Source organism: Agelaius tricolor, unplaced genomic scaffold (assembly GCF_023055355.1).
Source record: "Agelaius tricolor isolate 1412-34295 unplaced genomic scaffold, bAgeTri1.0.p SCAF_11, whole genome shotgun sequence".
NCBI lineage: Eukaryota > Metazoa > Chordata > Aves > Passeriformes > Icteridae > Agelaius > Agelaius tricolor.
Window position 1 is genome coordinate 30,187,256 of NW_027269271.1, and position 21,311 is coordinate 30,208,566.

The 21,311-nt window shown below is 52.1% G+C and overlaps 1 protein-coding gene and 1 long non-coding RNA gene across 7 annotated transcripts in view; both read right to left on the bottom strand.

Moving 5' to 3' along the window:
- Positions 1-1,114: 1,114 nt before the first annotated feature.
- Positions 1,115-21,311, bottom strand: part of LOC139594615 (uncharacterized) — a 276,219-nt gene continuing 256,022 nt past the window's right edge. For all 3 annotated transcript variants that reach the window (XR_011680681.1, XR_011680680.1, XR_011680682.1), the window contains one exon: positions 1,115-3,098. This is a non-coding gene — a long non-coding RNA (uncharacterized lncRNA). The remainder of the gene's footprint in view (positions 3,099-21,311) is intronic.
- LRRC7 (leucine rich repeat containing 7) overlaps positions 1,115-21,311 on the bottom strand; it is a 107,978-nt gene continuing 87,781 nt past the window's right edge. For 2 of the 4 annotated variants that reach the window (XM_071436982.1, XM_071436981.1), the window contains exons 19-25: positions 19,096-20,776; positions 17,289-17,438; positions 13,772-13,891; positions 12,157-12,375; positions 9,162-9,254; positions 7,332-7,406; positions 1,115-5,817 (exon numbers count right to left, since the gene is read on the bottom strand). In XM_071436982.1, coding sequence (XP_071293083.1) covers positions 5,710-5,817; positions 7,332-7,406; positions 9,162-9,254; positions 12,157-12,375; positions 13,772-13,891; positions 17,289-17,438; positions 19,096-20,776 — 2,446 coding nt within the window. In that variant the 3' untranslated portion in view covers positions 1,115-5,709. The remainder of the gene's footprint in view (positions 5,818-7,331; positions 7,407-9,161; positions 9,255-12,156; positions 12,376-13,771; positions 13,892-17,288; positions 17,439-19,095; positions 20,777-21,311) is intronic. The other 2 variants (XM_071436984.1, XM_071436983.1) reach the window with 2 other exon arrangements.

The window sequence follows — 21,311 nt, forward strand, 5'->3', positions numbered from 1 at the left end:
AACATGGAGAACTTCTCATTGTTCAGACACACTTCCAAAGGTCCTGCAGGTGGTACCTTCAAAGGTAGCAGTGCTGTGGGTGGGCTCCACCACCCTCCAAGGCCTGAGCACCCTTTCCATGGGGAAATTCCTGCTGATGTCCACCCTGGGGCCATTCCCTCTGCTCCTGTACCTGTTCCCTGGGGCTGTGCCCTCCTGGCAGGAGCTGTGCAGAGCCACAAGGGCCCCCTGAGCCTCCTTTGCTCCAGACTCAGCCCCTGCCCAGCTCCCTCAGGGATTCTGCAGCCCCTGCCCAGCTCCCTCAGGGATTCTCCAGCCCCTGCCCAGCTCTGTTCCCTGCCCTGGACACTCTCCAGCCCCTCAGGGTCTCTCATGCACACAGCCCTGGAGGTTCTGTAGCACAGCAGGATTTTTTACAGTTCCTGACTAAAATTCCCAGGTTTTGAACATGTCCAGATGAACATAAAACACCCTCAGCTCCCCAGGGGTGGGAATTGCCTTCCAGCTGGAGCAGGGGTGGCTCGGGGGGCTCAGGCCCAGCTGCACCTCCCTGTGTCCCCAAGGAGGGGACCAGGACCTGGTCCTGGCTGCCGGGAAATGGGAAAGGGAATGGGCTGGGAAAGGGTTTGGGGGAGTGGGGATGGGAAGGGCAGGATCAGATGACAGGGCCTGTGTGCAGTGACAGCAGGGGACACCTGGAGCTCCAGGGCCACTTCTGCAGCTCCTCAGATGATGGAGCTGCTGCTGCCCTCACCCCCTGCCCCCTTTTGTTTCCATACATTTTGTCCTTCGTGCATTTGTCCTTTCATCCATTTCTTCATGCATTCATCCTCCATGCATTTATCCTTCCATGCATTTGTCCTTCCACACATTTTGTCCTTTCATCCATTTCTTCCATGCATTTATCCTTCCATACATTTGCCCCCAAAGCTGCCAAACCTGACTTTTCTTGCCCATTTCCATTACTCCCTTTCCATATTTGTTGTCTCCCCTGGCTGCAGCTGGACCAGGGGAGCCCCACTTGGGAGTTGCCCAATTTTCCAGGCTCATTCCCCCTTCCCCACTCTCTGAAACCTCCTTTCTGCCAGGAACAAGAAAAAACCACCCAAAAGCCTTACAATAAGGTGACGTTTTTATTATTTATACAATAAAGAGACTTTTTAATGTTATTCAAAACACTTTTTTTTTTGGAAATACTGAAAAAGGTGGGTACAGCAAAGCCGAAAATGGCTCTGCTGCACTGCACAGCATCGGTTCAGTCCCTGGGCTCCCTCTTTGCAGAGCAGCTGCCAAATGCAGCAGCCCCACAGCACGGGCCAGGCCCTCCAGGGCACGGGGAGGGGACAACCTGCATGTGCCAAGGGACAGGAGCTGATTGCACTCAATCAATAGATTTAAAATAGAATTTTTGAAGTACCTTTTTGCACATAAAATGAAGCAGCTTTCAAGTTCAGTAAGTCTTTATACTGCAAAAAACATGAAGTACATTCACAATCTATGTTAATAAAGTAGTAAATATTTCCTCATTCAGCTTTATTTACATGGATACTGGAATTCAACTGAAAAGTACAGTCATCTGGAATATAGCAATCTTTGAACACATACAAAAATGACCATTTCTGTATATAATTTAAGCTCAAAATCACAATTATCTCAAAATATTAATTACAATACAGCCATCTCCATCATAATTAAACATGTCTTTTATAAAATGGTAAAATCTTTACTAAAGGAAGCTGTTGGTTCTGAACTGGATACAGTACTCACAGGTAGAAAACCGAAGTGATGAGCGAGTGCCCTGCCCGGGGAGGAGGAGGAGGAGGAGGAGGAGGAGGAGGAGGGAGGGGACACAGCCACCGCCACCCAAGGGACACAGGGCAGTGCCAGGAGTGCCCAGACTGGTGCCAGTCAGTCACTTCCACTAAATCAGCTGGAATCAGCCAGGGAGAGGATTGGCAAAAGCTTTTTTTTGGGGTTTCGTTTCTTTTTTGGTTTGAAATTCTGTGATTTACAGACGGTGCCATTTGGGGTTGGGTGGGGGAACTGCCAGGGCCTGGCCCCAGTGGCACCACAGCTGTGCCCGCCCGTGGCTCCAGGGCCAGGCCAGCTCCCCGTGGACCCCTGGATCCGTGTCCTGCCCAAACTGCTGCCCAGAGAGCTGTGTGGGCACGGGGGGCCTGCCCTGCCTGCCAGGGACAGCCCTGGAGCTGTGACCTCCAGAGGGATGGCGGGGGACGGGCACGGGCAGGGAGCTCCAGCTGGCACAGCATCCCCAGTTTCCTTTGGGAGTTCTAACTGTGACATCCCACCAGTTCACAGAATCACAGGAGGGACCTCTGGACACCATCCAGCCCAGCCCGGAGCAGGGGACACGGGGCACGTGGGGTTGGGATGTCCCCAGAGAGGGAGGCCCCAGACCTGCTCTGGGCAGCTGCTCAGGGCCCTGCCACCCCCAGGGAAAGAAATTCTTCCTCGAGCTGAGGTGGGACTTGCTGTGTTTGTTTATGTCCAAATCCTGCTGGGATGGGTGCTGACCCCGCAGCTCTGTCACCCCCTGAGCCATCGGGGACCTGTCCCCAACCCTGCTGCTGTGGGACAGGCTCTGCCTGGCCAGGGGGTCCCAGCAGGACGTTGCTCATTCAGGGCAGCTCCTGGGAATAAACACCTGATCCCCTGGGACTGGGGCTCCCCTGAGCCCTGCCCTCAGCTGATCCCATTGGGGGGGGTTCATTTCCCTGGTTTTGCATTCCCTGTCCTTGCATTCCCCCCCAGAGCTCTGTGCACACCTCTGTGCAGGGGCATCTCTGATTGCACCAGGGAACCCAGTGCTAAACTCCAGCAGACAGGGGTCCCAGCATCCCAAAGGGGGCCCAGCATCCCAAAGGGGGCCCAGCATCCCAAGGGGGCCCAGCATCCCAAGGGAGTCCCAGCATCCCAAGGGGGCCCAGTATCCCAAAGGGGGGCCCAGCATCCCAAAGGGGGGCCAAGCATCCCAAAGGGGGCCCAGCATCCCAAGGGGGTCCCAGCATCCCAGGATGGGCTGGGGGGGAAGGGACCTCAGAGCCCACCCAGCCCCACCCCTGCCATGGCAGGGACACCTCCCACTGTCCCAGATGCTCCCAGCCCCAGTGTCCAGCCTGGCCTTGGGCACTGCCAGGGATCCAGGGGCAGCCACAGCTGCTCTGGGAAATCCATCCAACCCCTCCCCACCCTGTGCCAGGGAACAATTCCCAATTCCCAATCTCCCATCCATCCCTGCCCTCTGGCACTGGGAGCCATTCCCTGGGTCCTGTCCCTCCATCCCCTGTCCCCAGTCCCTCTGCAGCTCTCCTGGAGCCCCTCCAGGCCCTGGAAAGGGCTTTAGCCAGGGGGTTTAACATCCTTACACTCCAAGTGCTCACTGCCAACAGCAAACCAACCTCTGGGACATTTCCTACTCAGATTTTTTTCCTACTGGATTTCCTTGGCTCTGCTCTCAGCTGCCCCACTCACCCTCAGCCTTGTCCTGCCTGCTCCCTGTGTGGAGCCCCCTGTCCCCTCCCAGGGCTGGCACTGCCACCAAACACAGATGCAGACGTGGATGTGTTAAAAAATACTTTGGAAAACATGAAACCAGATTTGAGGATGTTAAATGGTCGCTGTTGGGAACAACTGGCTGAGAACTTTCCTGGTTTGCCATCACCTGGGTAGGAACTGTGAGCTGGCACTGGGAAAATGGGAAATTATCAGGGGTGGAGGGTCCTGGAGGCTTCCCTGGGCCTGCAGCTGCCCAGGTCCCACAGCCAGAGAGAGAAGATTTGGGAATTCTTGGAGAAGTGGAAGATCCCCGTGGGCTGTGGCTGCACCCTTGGCTGTGGGATTTTGGGTGGGAATGGTGCAGGTGATCCCAGAGCCAGCTGTCCCTCAGCCCCTGCCCATTGCTCCAGGGCACTGGGATCCCCTGAAAACCCCTGCAGGGCTTTCCCTGTGTTTTCCCATTTTGCTGTCAGGGATAACCAGGCTGGACCCTGGCACCCCTGACAGCAGCAGCTGGGCACAGTCTGGGCTTTGGGATTCTCCCTTGGGAACAGCCCCAGGACCTGGACATGAGGGGTTGTCCCTGGCCCTGTGCTGGGAATGCTCCTCCTGGGCTGGCTCGGGGTCACCTGCTGCTCCCTGGGATGTGTCTGTGCCCATCCCTTTCCAGGACCCAGTCCAGGATCCCAGAAAGCCTCACCCATGGGAATATCCCGAGCAGGGCCTGGAGCAGGGGGGAAAATACACAACAATGTCAATGGGGAGTCTGAAATGAAAAATTAACGAGTTAAATTAGCAGCAACAAAAGGAGTTTTACTGCCACCATCACAACCTTCCTCCATCCGTGAGCCAAACCTGCCTGTCCTCGGTGTTCTCCTGTAGTGTGTGCACATGGAATCGAGGGAAGAGCCAAAGCAAAGGGAGTTAACCTGTTCTGAAGGGAGTCACCCCGTTCCAGAGGGAGTTACCCCATTCCAGAGGGAGATATCCCATTCCAGAGGGTGCTATCCCATTCCAGAGGGAGTTACCCCATTCCAGAGGGAGATATCCCATTCCAGAGGGAGATATCCCATTCCAGAGGGTGCTACCCCATTCCAGGGGGAGATATCCCATTCCAGAGGGTGCTACCCCATTCCAGAGGGAGTTACCCCATTCCAGAATGAGTTCACCCATTCCAGAGGGAGATATCCCATTCCAGAGGGTGCTACCCCATTCCAGAGGGAGATATCCCATTCCAGAGGGAGATATCCCATTCCAGAGGGAGATATCCCATTCCAGAATGAGTTCACCCATTCCAGAGGGAGATATCCTATTCCAGAATGAGTTCACCCATTCTAGAGGGTGTTATCCCATTCCAGAGGGTGCTATCCCATTCCAGAGGGTGCTATCCCATTCCAGAGGGAGATATCCCATTCCAGAGGGAGCTATCCCATCCCAGAAGGAGCTCACCCATTCCAGAAGGAGCTCACCCATTCCAGAGGGAGTTGTTCACCCGTTCCAGAGGGAGTTACCCCATTCCAGAGGGAGCTGTCCCATTCCCAAGTGGGCTCCTTGTCCCGAGGTCCCAGAGTTACAGCTGGAGAAGTCTCTCACCCTGTGTAGTGAATTGTTCCTGATCCCTACGGAGCCAGCTATACACACGGCATATGTACAGGTATTTTCATAAGGCATAGAATATCTTTGCATTGAAAATAAATGAACATTATTAAATTTAATTTAATATATACTTTCTTTGAGGTGTTTATGAAAATATTTTCTTCTCTATACTTTCGTATGCGACATGATAGAAATATTTCATGGGAAGTACAGGTTAATATATTTCATCTTTATAAAGGCATATACAACTTTGAGGCAGTGTTTCTGATGGACAGCAGAATTCCTAAAGGATTTGTATGTGCTTCTGTGTTTTGAAATCATATGAAATTGACTTTTAAGAAGGAACTTGGTTAAAAAAACGCACCAATGCACAGCCAGAGGCTGACAAGTAAAACTAATACGGAGCCACATGAACAATATATTTATAGAGTTAATTCTTATATTTTCTCCCGATGATTGGTACTAACATAGAGTATTATACATTTGGCACTACCGTTTGCCATTGGTCCAGCAATTGGCAAAAAATTGGTTTCCTATGTATAAATCCTTTTGAACATTATATCTGGCTAGACATATTTACTATTTATAAAAAAATATTTAGACAGTAAGCTCACGTTGGATAACTAAGTCTACTGTGTTCTGGAAACTCTTCAGCAGGAGCACAGCCTTCTCGTGTTCCAGGTGTACAAAGCTGTGTCCGTTGGCCTGCAGCAGGGAAAACACAAGGGGAGAGGCTTCAGTGGCTTGTTTTGGAGGAAAAAAGGGCTATTTGGCAACTAAAAGCAAGGCTGAAATAAATAATGAACACATGAGGGTTTCTCATGAGCACAGAGCACACACTGCTCTTGTCCTCTGTGGGATGGCTTTGGGGCTGGGCTGGGGGCTCCAAGGAGTGATTTCATCCCACATCCTGAAATCAGGCTGTGACTCTGGGACAGCTCTGGGCTCTGACCATGCTGAAAGCCTCAACACAACAAAATACCTTTCCTCTGGGAAAGAGGAATCCAAATTCCAGGCAGGGGAGATCCCAAATACACCGACAGCTGTGCCAAAATGAGGCATTAATGGAATCCCAGAATTCTCCATTGTGGGATGGGAGGGATCTCAGGGATCTGGAAGATCCAGAGGGAGACCATGGGGCAGAGTGTGGGGACAGTGGGCCAAGGCTGGGGGGAGATGGATCCGAGCCCCAGCTGGTGGCACAGGCAGGGACAGGCTCCAGAGGGAGGATCTGCCTGGAGAATCTGGAATGAGGTGCTGAGGGGGACAAAGGGGGCATAGCTGGGGCTGATCAGGGTCCTGACACAGCCCCAAGCTGCACCAAGGGAAATACAGGCTGGATATCAGGAAAAAGCTTTTTCCAGAAAGGTGATAAAGTTCTGGAATGGCTGCCCAGGGAGGTGGTGGAGTCCCCATGCCTGGGTGTGTTTAACAAAGCCTGGATGTGGCACTGGGGGCCAGGGTTGAGTTGGGGTGCTGGGGCTGGGTTGGGCTCCATGATCTTGAAGGTCTCTCCCAACCCAGTCATTCTGTGAATTTTGGGGTTCTGGGAATTCTGTGAAATCTGGTGTTCTGGGATTCTGTGGTTCTGGGGTTCTCTGGGAAGGACTGGGAGGGCACTGTCAGACCTCAGCAGGAAAAGCAGGAGTAATTTGATACCCAAATAAACCACGGGGTTTGACCTCCCTTTGAGGGAAAAATTCCTCCACCCTGAGGCTCCCCTGGCCCAGCCTGGGGCCGTTCCCTCTGCTCCTGTCCCTGTTCCCTGGAGCAGAGCCCGACCCCCCGGCTGTGCCCTCCTGGCAGGAGCTGTGCAGAGCCACAAGGGCCCCCTGAGCCTCCTTTGCTCCAGGCTCAGCCCCTGCCCAGCTCCCTCAGGGATTCTGCAGCCCCTGCCCAGCTCCCTCAGGGATTCTGCAGCCCCTTCCCAGCTCAGTTCCCTGCCCTGGACATGCTCCAGCCCCTCAGGGTCAGGTATGGGGTGCCCAGAAGTGGGCACAGGGTGGCACAGGGGACAGTCCCTGCCCTGGGGCTCTGCCCATGGGTTTTGATTCAAACCAGCTGGCCCAGGTGGCCACCAGAGCAAAAAGTGCTTTGGGCACCAGCTGTAAATCAATGCTGAAGCCCCCCAAATGCCACAGGCAGCTGAGCCCTGCTGCAAACACCACCCTGTGTGCTCCCAGGCTGAGCTCTGAGCCGGCACCCCCCAGCATCCCTACCTGCAGGATTTTGTCTCCGGGCTGGAGCAGGCTGGAGGCGGGGCCGTCAGGCTGAACCCTAGTAACAAAGATACCCTATAAGTCAGAAGTAACACAGGTTAGGATGCTTTCTCCAAGAACTACATCCCAAAAAACACGGGGCTCCCTTCCTGCCTGGGGCCTGGGGGCTCTGCACGCCCTGGAGATGGGCTAACACCAAACTGGTTTATTCTGCTTGCTGTCAAACTCCAGGCTGGGGGTGGAGCAGCTCCCTGGGACCTTCAGCACTTATCAATAATTGTGGGTCATCTTATATCATGGGCGTATTTTCTGAAAAATCCTTTGCTAGGATTTTTACTCCTGAGAAGCTGAGAAGGCTCAGAGGAAAAGAAAAACAATAATTATCTGATGCTGTGGAAGGCAACAGGTGCATCGTGGATTGGTCCATGTGAGTTGTTTCTACTTGATGACCAATCACAGGTCCAGCTGTGCTGGGACTCTGAGCAGTCACAAGATTTTCTTATCATTCCTTTCTATTCTTTTCAAGCCTTCTGATGAAATCCTTTCTTCTATTCTTTTAGTATAGTTTTAGTACATCATTTTCTTTTAATATAATATATATAATAAAATAATAAATCAGCCTTCTGAAACATGGAGTCAAGATTCTCATCTCTTCCCTCGTCCTGGGACCCCTGTGAACACCACCACAATCTTACACTAAAATCCCACATCACAAAGAAAGTCCAGCATGAACTGGGCAGGAGTGGCAGGGAAATTAAAATGGAGCAAGTGTTAATTATTGGAATAATGTGTATCATAATCAGTACAGCAGTCTTTGCTTCCTCTAGGAAGCACAGCTTCAATTTCATTATTTGAAACTTTTATGGAAGTTCCCACTGTCCCTGCAACATGAATCCAGTATTATCCAAGAACATCAGCTCCAGGAATGTGTTCAAGGCCTCCTTTTCCAACAAACTCCAGGCAGTTCCATGGCACCAAACACAAATCCACAGGGCTAAGAGTCCACTTCCCAATCCTACAGCCCTGGCAGCTGGGACTCAGCACACCTTGGAGTTTTCGTGGCCTCCTCCTATTGCAAATTGATTTATCTGAAATGTGCAATTCCCAAAATGAGACCTGAGTGTCCCTGACCACCATCAGGTGTCAGCTTTAACTCCCAGTACAGGAGACATCTGCTGCCATGGAATCTGTAAGGATCCAGGGATTTCCAGGCTGCTTTTATTTGACACAGCAGCTGCAAACCCTGCAATTTCAGCCTCGAGGGATGATACCGTACTTTAGTATAGTAAATATAATATAATATAATATAATATAATATAATATAATATAACATTATAATAAAATATTATAATATAATATAACAATATAATAGAATAGAATATATAACATAGAATATAGAAAATAAAAATATATCATATATAATATAAGAATATTATAAATAATAGATTAAAAATATATTATATATATAATATAATATACTCTAATTAATTTATTAAAAGTTTAATTGGGGTCTAAGGCGACTCTTAAAAATAAGAGAGACAATTCTCCAGAAAACAGCCCAAAAAATTATCTTATCCAGGGAATATGGGCCAGACACTCATGGGATTGATGCTTGATTCCCTCAACTTCTTTAACTGGGAAAACAAGCAAACAACACTCTGCCAAAATAAACAAACAACAAAAAAATCCACCCAAGAACAAAGCTAAGAATGGGGAAAAAAAATCTTTCAATTACACCAACAGAGAGGCACAAACATCCCCCTCCTGTTCTCTGCCTCCACTCTGTGACCTCTCAAACCAGGAGCAGGGAGAGAGGAATTTCACACTTACCTTATCAGAAGGTTTGAATGGATTTCCTTGTCCACTTATTCCACCACTGATACTAAACCCAAGGCCGGGATTCTTCTCTATCCTCACACAAAACTAGGCAGGAAAAACAGGGATGTCAGCACTGGACCTTGCCCCAGGCAGGCACCTCCTGCCCTCACATCCCCTTTCCCTGGAGGAGCTGAGCCCCTGCACTCCACAAAATGGGAAAAGCCACTGGAATATTGCTAAAATATAAAAATATTATAAAATTATAAAATACATAAGCTGGAAGAACTGGCAGCATTTTTCCACACTGTAGGGATACCAAAACATTCCCTGTGGTTCACAGATTTTTGCATAGATTTTAATGTTCTCTTTTCAGGGAGGTAAAAACCCTTTAGATTAATGAAAGAGAAGTTCACCCTGGCCAAGATTTTCACTTAAACGTTGGGATAAACCCATCAGTGAGGCTTTGCCTGGTGCAATTTTATTTTCCCAGGAGGAGCCAGACGTGCAGCACCCCTGGGACAAAGCCTCCTTTCCTGGTCAGGGTGGCTCCAAAGAGTGCTGGGGAATTGGATATACAATAAAAATGAGCTCAGAGGGCTTTGTGGCCGTGCCCTGAGCTGGTGTGAGCACGTCCTCCCCCAGCAGGCTCTGAACATCAGGGATGTGGGGCAGGAGCTGCTCTGGGGCTCCACGGACACTCCCCACAGGAGGGAGGTTTGGGGATGGTTCTGCACCTCATTCTGCTCTCAGGGGCCTCTCACAGCCCTGCTGAAGGACAAATCTGAGGGACAGGAGCAGGGAATGAAAGTGCCCAGTGCCTGTGCCAGGCTGGGGCACTGGGGCAGCAGCTGGGCTGTGCTGGGCAGGTCTGAGCAGAGCAGGGTCCCCCAGAGCCCTGCCCTGCTGGCCCTGAACGGGGTCACTGGGGAAAGGGCAGAGGCTGAAAATTAACTCAGTCTGACCCAGGAATGCCAGCTCTGCCCAGGGACCTCAATTCCAAATGGTGGCACTGGGTCAGTCTGGGAGAAAATGGGTACTGGTGGCTGGTGCTGGGGAAGGGATGGACCCAGCCTGTCCCCAGCCCAGCCAGAGCTCTCCTGGTCCAACCAGAGCTCTCCCAGTCCCACCAGGGCTCTCCCAATCCAACCAGAGCTCTTCCAGTCCAGCCAAAGCTCTCCCAGTCCAACCAGAGCTCTCCCAGTCCATCCAGAGCTCCCCTAGACACACCAGAGCTCTCCCAATCTATCCAGAGCTCTCCCAGTCCAACCAGAGCTCTCCCAGTCCAACCAGAGCTCTCCCAGTCCATCCAGAGCTCCCCCAGCCCAGCCAGAGCTCCCCTAGACACACCAGAGCTCTCCCAGTCTATCCAGAGCTCTCCCAGTCCCACCAGAGCTCTCCCAATCCAACCAGAGCTCCTCCAGTCGAACCAGAGCTCTCCCAATCCAACCAGAGCTCTCCCAGTCCAGCCAGAGCTCTCCCAGTCCAACCAGAGCTCTCCCAGTCCAACCAGGGCTCTCCCAGTCCAACCAGAGCTCTCCCAGTCTATCCAGAGCTCTCCCAGTCCAACCAGAGCTCTCCCAGTCCCACCAGAGCTCTCCCAGTCCCACCAGAGCTCTCCCAATCCAACCAGAGCTCCTCCAGTCGAACCAGAGCTCTCCCAATCCAACCAGAGCTCTCCCAGTCCAACCAGAGCTCTCCCAGTCCAACCAGGGCTCTCCCAGTCCAACCAGAGCTCTCCCAGTCTATCCAGAGCTCTCCCAGTCCAACCAGAGCTCTCCCAGTCCCACCAGAGCTCTCCCAGTCCAGCCAGAGCTCTCCCAGTCTATCCAGAGCTCTCCCAGTCTATCCAGAGCTCTCCCAGTCCAGCCAGATCTCTCCCAGCCCAACCAGATCTCTCCCAGCCCAACCAGATCTCTCCCAGTCCCAGCTCCCCGGGGCTGCCTGGCTCAGCTCCCCCTCTCCTGCCCAAGGTTCCCTCTCCCATGGGGCACTTTGGAGGAGCCCCTCTGGGACTGTTGGTGCCCGGGAGCTGCCCCGGGAGCTGCCCTGTGCCCCCCGGTGTCACTGTGACACTTTGTGAAAAATCCCTTCCCCAGGATTTCTTCTCCTGGGAAGCTGGGAAGCTTCAGCTTCTCCCTGTTTTGCTGCTCTGGAATGTGATTTGGAGAATTGTTTATCCAGCTTGTGAATTGTTTTAATTTAATGACCAATCCCAGTCCAGCTGTGTTGGGACCCTGGTCAGTCACGAGTTTTTATTCTTCATTCTTTTCTAGCCTTCTCTATGTATCCTTTCTCTTTCTTTGGTATAGTTTTAGTATATAATCTCTTATAATAAATATATAATTTTCATAAATATTATAAATATCATAATATTATGATTATCCTAGTAATAATTATAGTATCATTAATAAACATATTAATCATTAATACGTTACATTCATTATATAATATACATTAAATATTAATACATATTAATATTTTTATATTAATATGTTATTATTATTACTATTGTTATTATCATCATATAATGTAATATATATTTAATATATTATTATATAATAATACACATTATATATTATAATAACACACATATATTAAATATTTATATATTTAATATAAATATTAATTTAATATTTATAATTTAATATGATAAATTAATTTAATTTAATATCTATACATTATATATTAATATTTATATATTTACAAATTACATTATATATAATTATTATTATATATAGTGTAATATATAATATATTTAATATATTATATATTACATTATATTAATAAATATAATGTAATATAACAAATATATAATAATATATGTAATGTAATGTAATGATAATATAATATAATATAATATAATATAATATAATATAATATAATATAATATAATATAATATAATATATCAGCCTTCTGAGAACTTGGAGTCAATTTCTCCTCTCTCCCCTCGTCCTGCGGCCCTTATACCACCACACCCGGGATGTGCCCCGTGCCCCCGAGGCTCACCTGCTCCTGGTAGGCGTCGGTGCTGCGCTGGCCCTTGGTCTGGATGAGGCAGCGCTGGGGCTGGGGCGCCCGGGAGCCCTGCGAGGACGGGATCTGGATGGGCAGCGGGGGCTGGTACTGCTGGACGGTCACCTTGTTCATGCCGCCCTCGTACTGCTGCTCCCGGCTCCGGTGCTGCAGGCTCTGCGAGCCCATCAGCGTCTGGATGTGGCTACCTGCCTGTGGGCGAGCAGCGCGTCAGGGGCAGCCGGCTCCCGGAGCCCCGCACCGGGAAATGCCCGCTCCTGCCTCTCCCATCCCGATTTCACACAGATCAGGGCACCAGCAACTCGGCTGTCGGGCCGGCTCCATCCCGCACCATCAGCTTCCCTCCTCCTCCTGTGCCCCGAGGCATCTCTGGGATGTTTTGTTTTGTTTCCAGCCCCAGCAATCCTCCTGCCCTCAGGGATCCCTGGCTGCATCTCCAAGGATAAAGCTTGGAGCAGCGGGAGCTCCTTGGGCTCCTCCTCTGTGCACGCTGATGTCACTCACTGCTGGGACTTCAGGGTGGCAGGATGGATCTCCTGACAGTGATCCCTGTGATTATCCTGGCTCATCCCTGCAGCTCCTCCTCCAACACGGTCCATGAGGATTCTCCATCTCCAGCTTTATGGTCAGAGCACTCCTGAGCAGAGCTGGGGCTGGGAGCCAGGAGCTCCAAGCACTGGAATTCAATGTCCACCACCACAGAAGCCCCAGAAAGAGACCCTTTTCCAGGGAGTTTATCAGCAAAAGGGCTGTGCCAGTGCAGGGCTGGGCTGGAGCCATCCCACCCCTCGTGCTGTTTATGGACTGAACATCATCACTGGGATGAAACCTTGGGATGAGACCCTGCAGGAGCAGGCCAGAAGCAGCCCTACCCAGCCCTCCATGCCCACTGCCCATGCAGAGCCAGAGCACTCAGAGGGATGATGCCTCAGGTTTTGGCTTTTCTATTTTCACATTCTGTGCTGCTTTAGTGTGTGGGTCTGGGCTTCACATCAGGGGGTGCTGAGCTCTGTGCACAGAGCAGGGAGACAAAACAATTCCTGCTCCAGCTGGGCACCAAGGACAAATGATCCAAATCTCAGCCCCAGAGCACAAACCCCGTGGGCTGGAGAGAGAAAAACAAGCAGGGTGGGACTGCAGGGGCTAAAGCTGGAATGGGACAATGAACTGCAAGATGCAAATGGAGCAGAACTGATCCCAGGGACAGAGCCCGTGCCCGGCCGTGCATTTTGGGGCCATTTTGGTTCATCTTGGGTGCAGCCCTGGCTGGGCTCTGGTGCTGCCCAAGGTGGATCCATGGAGGAGATGCTTTGAATAAATCCCTGCTTTATTCTGGAACTCTGTCCAGCCTCTGCTCTGGGGCAGCCTGCACAAGGCATCAGGGGCCCCATGAAAACACCGCCCTCAATCACAGCAATTCCTGCTTTCAGCCTTGGAGCAGCCCCGGGTGCTGCCCAGAGCTGTCCTGCTGTCCCCAGGGCTGTCCCCAGGGCTGTCCCCAGGCTGTCCCCAGGGTGTCCCCAGGGTGTCCCCAGGGTGTCCCCAGGGCTGTCCCCAGGCTGTCGCCATGCCTGCTGGCACCCCTTACCTTCTTGGTGACGGTGTCGGGGGGCACGTCCCGCCGGCCCAGCGGGTAGGGGTTCCAGGGGCTGCCCACGGCCACCTCGTCCTGCCCGTTGTCCAGGAGGCTGCTCTGCTGCGACGGGGTCTGTTCACAAAGGCAGGGCAGCCTTTAGTCACCAGTACAAACCCTCCACACTCAGCCACAACAGCCCAGCAACGCACACAGCGCCCGGCCTGCCCAGTGCTCCGCCAACACGGCGGCACTGGGGGCTCTCTGGGGGCAAGCAGGAGGGCTTGAGAGGTTCAGGACAGAAATAATGAGAATAATGAATGGTGAGAGAGAAGAGAAAACTCATTGGACGGGACTCGTTACTTTCAGAGCAATGGATTTTGGCGAAATTCCAATATTTAAAGAGCCTGGCGTTAATTCTGGAGTTAGGACTCGCTCCCTGCTCATTCCAGCAGCAGGAACTTTGTTGGGAAGGATTTGCCACCAAGGCAAAGGAGCTGTTTGTGTTTTCTGCAGCAAACATCCCCTGCTGGCAGTGCCGAGGCTCTGCCGGCTCTGTGTGCAGCTCCCAGAACCTCCTGGCTTGTGCCAGGGACGTTTTTTGCACAATATTAACCTGGAATTCAATGTTTGCCTCATCATGAATGGTCACAACACACAGGGAAAGTTTCCCCAATAATTCCCTTTTCTCTCCTGTTCCATGTTTCTTCCTTGTCACTTTCCCCCTCGTTGTTTCATTCCTGTTTTCAGGACTTTGGAGGGGGTTTGGACTTTTCCTGCCCCACCCTGAGTTTCCATTATCTGTCCCTCTCTTTCTTGATCATCACTGGGAGCTTTCCTAACACCTTTTGGGTGCCAGACTTCCCAAAATTCCAGTACTGTCCTGCCACTGACAGCACCTGGCACAGTTCAATGCTTATTGATTAATGGGAATCTGCAAAGGAGCAAAAAATATTTGTTCTTCCCCTCTGCCATTCCAGGTATTTCTTCTCCAGCTTTGAGTAAAACAAAAAGTCGGGATACACTTCTCTAGACGGATGAAGAATTAATCAAATTTGCTTTGAAATGTGAAGGGTGGGAATTTTTCCATTAAAAACTGTTTTTAAGCAGAAGTTGAAAAGTAAATAGAAGGAAATTATGATTTAAATCACATCTCTGAGGTGAAGTGAAAAAAGTCTAACCTTGACTATTGAAAATGAAAGGAAACTTCCATTGTATTTTTTTTTCATCATTCAAGAAATTATCCAGAAAAAATAATGGAATTTGTGATTTTCCTTCTGTGAAAAACCACTAGAAAAAACATTTCCCGTTTAAAGCCCAGGATCTCCTTGCAGAGCTTTCTTTACCCCCATTAAAAATGGAAAAATGGAAAAACGAGCAATTCCCTCCAGGGCTGCCCTGGGAATCTGGTCACACCCCAAGGGATCCATTTATGGGCCCCTCTGGGTGCCCTCCCCAGGCCCAGAGATTCTGAGATTCCCAAGGAAGGTGGGAATTCCCATTCTGGGAATGGGCTGCACCAAACCACAAACTTTTAAAACTTTTCCCTGGCAGCCAGACATGGAAAGGATCCCTCTGGAGGCTGCTGGGATTCACCTGCAGAGGGGAGTTTGCACTCCAGAGGGAAAAGGGAAAATGCTGAGAGTGCTCTCAGCTTCCTCCAGAAACAGGGAAATCCTGGGATTTCATTTGCTGCAGCAAAAGGAATTTGTCCCCAAAATTGTGGCTGTTTTCTGAGCTGGGACAGGCTGCAACCCAGCTCCACTTCCAGGAAATCTGGGGGAAAGAGGATAAGCAGCACTTCCCACATTTTCTGCAGGGGGCAGATTGATGTCATGAACATTTTCAAGGCAATTCATTGTCAAGGTTGATTTCCTGACAGCCAGAGCTCACTCATTACTCTCTTGAATCCAGGCCACGGGAAGGAGGGAGCAGAAGAGGCAAGGATTGAACTGCTGTGGCCTGGATTCTTTAGGAAATGCAAATTCTGTGGAAGGTGTGAAGCAATAAAATTCAACAACACTAAATATACACGGCATTTTTCCAACAGTCATTTCCCCCTGCAGTGACCTTTCCCAACAATAATTTTCCCAAACAGTACAGTGAGAGAACCACCCCTCAGTGCAGTTCAGCATCACAGTTTCTATGGACATGGAGCAATGGAATGCTGGTGAGAGAGAAAAGCAGAATAATCCACGTCAGACCACACCCCAAAATAGATCACAGAGCAGATTCCTGGGTCTCCTCAGACATCCATCATTAATATCCACATTCACCTACAGCCTGAAACCCTGGCAGTGCCACAAACCACCTCATTCCCAACGTGTGGAGGGAACCAGCACCACTCTCTGGGGCTGATGCCCAATGGGTTTTTCCAGGGACAGGTGACGAGTACCTGAGCAGACAGACAGGGTCTGGGAAGCAAAGACAACACCGGGGTGTCCCTGCCCAGCACACACATCCAGGGGGTCCCCTCGGAGCCTCCCGCCCCACCACAGAGCAGCACAGACCCACAGCAGCACGGGGGGACATGGCATGGAGGTGACAGGGCATGGAGGGGTGGGGACAGGGGGGAAGGCCTGGCACTGCTCCCTGGGCACTGCCATCCTGCCCTGGATCGCCGGGAATTCCGGCTGGAGGTCGGCAAGAGGAGCAGGGCAGAGCTCTGGGCCAGCTCCTGCTGCTGCACCATCCTGCTCTCCTCAAACCCTTGCGTCTGAGCTCTGAACCCTTGGAAGGCTCCTTTGGGAATTGCTGGCCAGGCTGTTCCACAGGGGCCAGCCTGGCCATTCCCAGCACAGATGGAATGCTGGGATCTGGGCTCTGCTGCCCTTTCATCACTCACAGAGCTGCTGCTGCTGCTGATTTGTCCCCTCAGCTCCTGTGCCAGGGCAGGGAGAGGCTGAGCTGTGCCCTCAGGATGCAGGGAAAGGTCTCAGCATCCCTCCCTGGCACTGAGAGTCCTGCAGGAATGGCCCTCTCTGCCTCGTCCTGAGTGCCTCTCCCTTCAGATATTCCTTGGGGATACATGGTTTTGTATGTCTGTACTAGTCAACAATATATTGATAATAAATATAAGATAAACAGTAAATAAATGAGGGAAATATTCTCTTTTTTAGGTGTTACTCAAAGTTTGAAATGGGTTTGGGTGTGGTAATGTGTTCAAAACCCATCAGGAATTACAGCACACCCAATTAATGCTCAGATATTAAAATCCCTGTCTCCTGGAGCCTGTTTAACATTTCCACACCCGTTTTTCTAGGATCAAACAGTCCCAGAGCAAACCACGTTCCCCACTGAGCAAATGGCAGCGCTGTCATGTGTGAGGAGAGCAGGAGGGCAGGAATGACAGCCAGGGAGCCCCGGAATCCAAAAAGCAAGGCCAGCAAGGGGCAGAGCTGCGTCCCTGCCAGCCTTGCTTTGTGGAGCGGGCGTCCTAAAAGCAGGAGGAAGAGGCAGAAGCTAAACCAGGAGGAAGCAAGGATCATTAATTAACCGGGAATGCCGTGAATGCTGGCTAGCCCATACTTACTTTCGGTAGAGGTAGCTCTTGAAGCATTTGGTTTTCAAATTTAGATTTAGGCTGCAAGTTTAAAGTCATGCTTCGGCCGGCATGCATGGCTGAAACCCCTCCAGAGTGCAGCATGCCAAGGCTAACTGTGTGGTGTTTGTAAGCAGCGCTCTGAGTAGAGGAAACAACCACGGGACACATATGAACACACATGCTCAGAATTAAGTCTCACACATACATGGTTAAGTTCACAGAGTTTTAGTTTAAGCCAACAAACAGTCCCGAGTATCGGTAGCTCCTCCAGGCATGCACTGGTCACACACAGCGAGTACATTGCTCCTCGTACAGAAAATGGGCACCAGAGAGGACTTCCACGCTGACAGCACAAGGGGGTGGTGGGACCTGCGCTTCACCTGGTACAAATCTTGCTTTTGCAAAAAAAAAAGGGCCAAATTCGGGGCGGGCTGTGCAGCCAGGGCTGTGCCTGGCTGGGAGGAGCAAGTCCTGCTCCCCAAAAACCTGGCTGCCCATGTGGGACGAGCTGGGCAGGGCAGGGACAGGGGTGCTGTGCCCACCCCGGGGACAGGGGCTGCTCCCCAGGGCTCCCACCAGCCCAGCCCAGCCCAGCCCAGCTCCTTGGAGCTCTGCACCCAGCAGGAACCACCTCGCAGGGGTCAGGGACAGCCACCAGTGCCAGCTTGCCAGGGTTAAAGCACCCTTCATACACGTTGTAAACCAAGTGTAAAGGTGTTCCTTAAGCCAACAACACCTGGCAAGGGTTTGTGTGCACCAGGAAGGGCCCTGCTCAGGGTGCACTGGTTTCCCTGGGTAGGAGGCAGTTTCCAGTGGGTTTGCACAGCACAAGGAAAAGAGCTGAGGGAGGAAAACGCTTCAGCCTTGGAGCCTCTTTTTGAAGTTTCCCCGTTTGATCCTTAAGGATAATTTAATATCATCACATCCCAGAGACTGGAAGGTAAGGAGAATATTAACACCAAACTCAGGAGGCTCTAGCATAAAGCAGTATATGGACACATTTGGCAATGACCCCTTATGCATTTCACCACAGGAATTTGTCACAACCACTTCGGATCACGGAGTAAATAGGATTCACGGATTAGGTCATTAAATAGGTAATGACTGAATCATGCACTAAAGTACCCTTTGGATAGAAGGCAAATCAGCATAACTTCCTACAGCTAAAAAGAGTAATGATCACATTCCCATCAGAACCGTGGCAGTGGATACCCAGGGATATTTCTCAGTTATAGATACTTTTAAGCCCCCTGCACTAACAGTGACACCAGAGCTAAAATACATTTTATTACTTATTCTCTTTTTCCTTTATTCCCTTTTACTGCCAAGACGTGCCCAGCACCTCTCCAAGCTCTCGGTCATTACTGACCTGGTGGCTCCAGCAACGCTTCCACGGGCAGGGGAGAACCTCAGGGCTCTTCCTGATTTTGGGCAGAGCTGCAGGAGCCACCAGCCCAGTGACAGAGCCTCTGGATTTACCCAGGTTTCAGAATCACCACCCCAGTGACTGCCCCAGGGAACGGCACCGGCGTGAAGCCTCTGGGTTTAGCCAGCACCCGGAGCCACCGCCTCGGCCACTGTCCCGAGGGGCACCATCAGTGAGGAGCCTCTGGATTTTCTGGGGTCCCTCACTCCAGCTGAGCACCCCCAGGGCCCTCGGCGGGCCGGTCCCTCTGACACCACGGCAGGAATTTCATCCCTGGGAATTCTGGTGGTCACCACTGCACGTGCAAATCGTTTGACAGAGCGAAACACACAACTAAAGGCATTAATTGCAGAGAAATGCCAAACATACCCTGTCTAACCTTCTAGCTTCTATATGTCTAAGTAGCTGTTGTCTCCAGTCAGCGGGCATTTTAGCACAGCTCTCATTTCCCTTCCCAGGGGGAGGCCTCGGCTTTATATCACTGCTATCGGAAGGCTTGTCGCCATAGTTACCCAAGTTATAGTCTGACGGAATCTTTTCCAGCAGAGCTGCCATGGTGGGCCTCGCTGAGACCGGCCGCGTTTGGGCCGTGCCGTAGCTCTCTGTGCTGTAGCTTCGTGCCGACAGGGGCCTCCTTTGCGTGAGGTTTTTAACTGGGAAGCTCCCAGTCTGGGCTTTCACTTCCTGGTAGGAAGGGTGCTCGTCTTCGTAGCGCCCGTTGCGCTTGAGGAACTGGGCCTCGGGCACGGCCATGCTGCCCTGGCGCTCCGGGGCGCCGCGGAACGGGGCCCGGCCGTACCTGTCCGCCCCGGGGGGCAGCTCCTGGGGCTCGCCCACCCTGCGGAACACCGACATCTCCGCCGAGCTGACCAGAGAATCCGCCCTGCGCAGGAAGCCGGGGCGCGCGGCCGGGCCGGGGAACGGGGCGGCCGCCGGCTCCTCGCCCACCGAGGGCTGCGAGAAGGAGAACATGGGCTCCACGGGCGCGTAGCCGCGGTAGCCCCGCGGGCTCACCAGCTCCTGGGGCAGGCTCTTGGCCGGCTGGGGCAGGTACTCGGCGTTGAGCTGGAAGGGCGGCAGGAGCCGCTTGTCGGCCGGGAGCTCCACGGCGCCCTGGGGGTTGAAGCTTTGGTCGAACTGATAAACCTTCTTGGTGACCGACGCCTTGTGCTGCGGCTGCACCTTGACGCTGCCGTAGGTCAGCAGCTCGTCGTCCAGCATGGGCACGGACTGGCTGCGGGACATGCTCAGCACGCCGTGCTCCGGGCCCAGCAGCTTGTCCACCCTCTCGTGGGGGCCCACGGTGTCGTTCCCGGATGCATAGTTTTCCAGGGGGATGTTGTACACCTTGTACGCACCGATGTCGATCTCGTCGATGCTCTGCGACTTCTTAAACTTGTTTGTTTTTAAATCCCTCATCATCGGGGAGAGCCGCTCCGTGCTCTTGCTGATGGAGATGACGTTTTTGGAAGGGTCCGGGCGACAGTGCACATGGGAATAGACGTTTGTGAGGCTCCTGTTAGCGTTGGCGTCGTGGTATTCCCACGGAATTCCTGGAGTGAAAGTGCTCGTCATTTCGGGAGACTCCTTGACGTGATCTTTCCGCTCGGGCAAAGGGCTGGTGTTGGGGGTGCTTTCCAGTTTGGAAGGAAAAGCTGTCCTGTCTTCAAAAGGACTGGGGGTTCTGGTCCAATTTTGCCAAGGGTTGGGAGGAGGCACTTCAGAGTCGTGTGTGTTTCTGAGCGCGGGCTGCTCCAGCTCCAGGGGGATCCCCACGATCCTGTCCTGCCGGATCAGCGGCCGGCGCCCGTGGGAGGAGGAGCTCCTGGATTTGGTGCTGAGCAGGGGGTTGGTGCCGGCGTTCTCTGCCGCGCTCTCCTCGGCCACGAATCCCGTGTTGTCGTAGTGGGAGCCGTCGTTCCAGCTGTCGGCGAAGGCGTCGCTCAGCGGGCGCCGCTCCGGGCGCGCCGGGACGTTCCCGGCCGGAGCCGCTTCCCGCTGGCTCAGCAATGGCTTGGTCTCCAGGGGCTGTGGGAACGACTGGGCCAGCCTGCAAAGACAAGAGAGGGGAACAAGATCAAATGTCCTCTGTCCCGGCACGCCAGCGCTCATCGTCCTTGGAAAGCAGCTCGGCTTTCTCCCAGCTCTGGCTTTGGGATTGCTGCCCGGGAGACTCCGGGGATGCTTAGCACGGAATATTCCCAGCTGGAAGGGCCCCACAAGTATCGCTGAGTCCAGGAATCAAACCTGCCCCCTCGGTGTTCTTAGCACTGCCTGAGCTACTCTCAAGCTGTTGGGAACTCCATGGATGCTGTGCCACTGGCACGGGAACGGTGGCAGCAGGTTTCTGCCCCGGAGCACAGGTTCTGTCAGGACACACATGGAGAAGCTAAGAAGTCACTCAAAGGCCTGGCTGGCTCCATGCTGTGTGCCCAGAAATCCTGCTGAACAGACTTTCCTGCTGTAATAATAACGGATGAGTGCAGCAGAAGGTTTCCCCCACTCTTTAACCAGAGACACAAACAGAGGCAGTTTTCTTGCCTGTTCCCATCCAGCTCTTTAAGGGGCAGAGCTGTGGAGGGAAC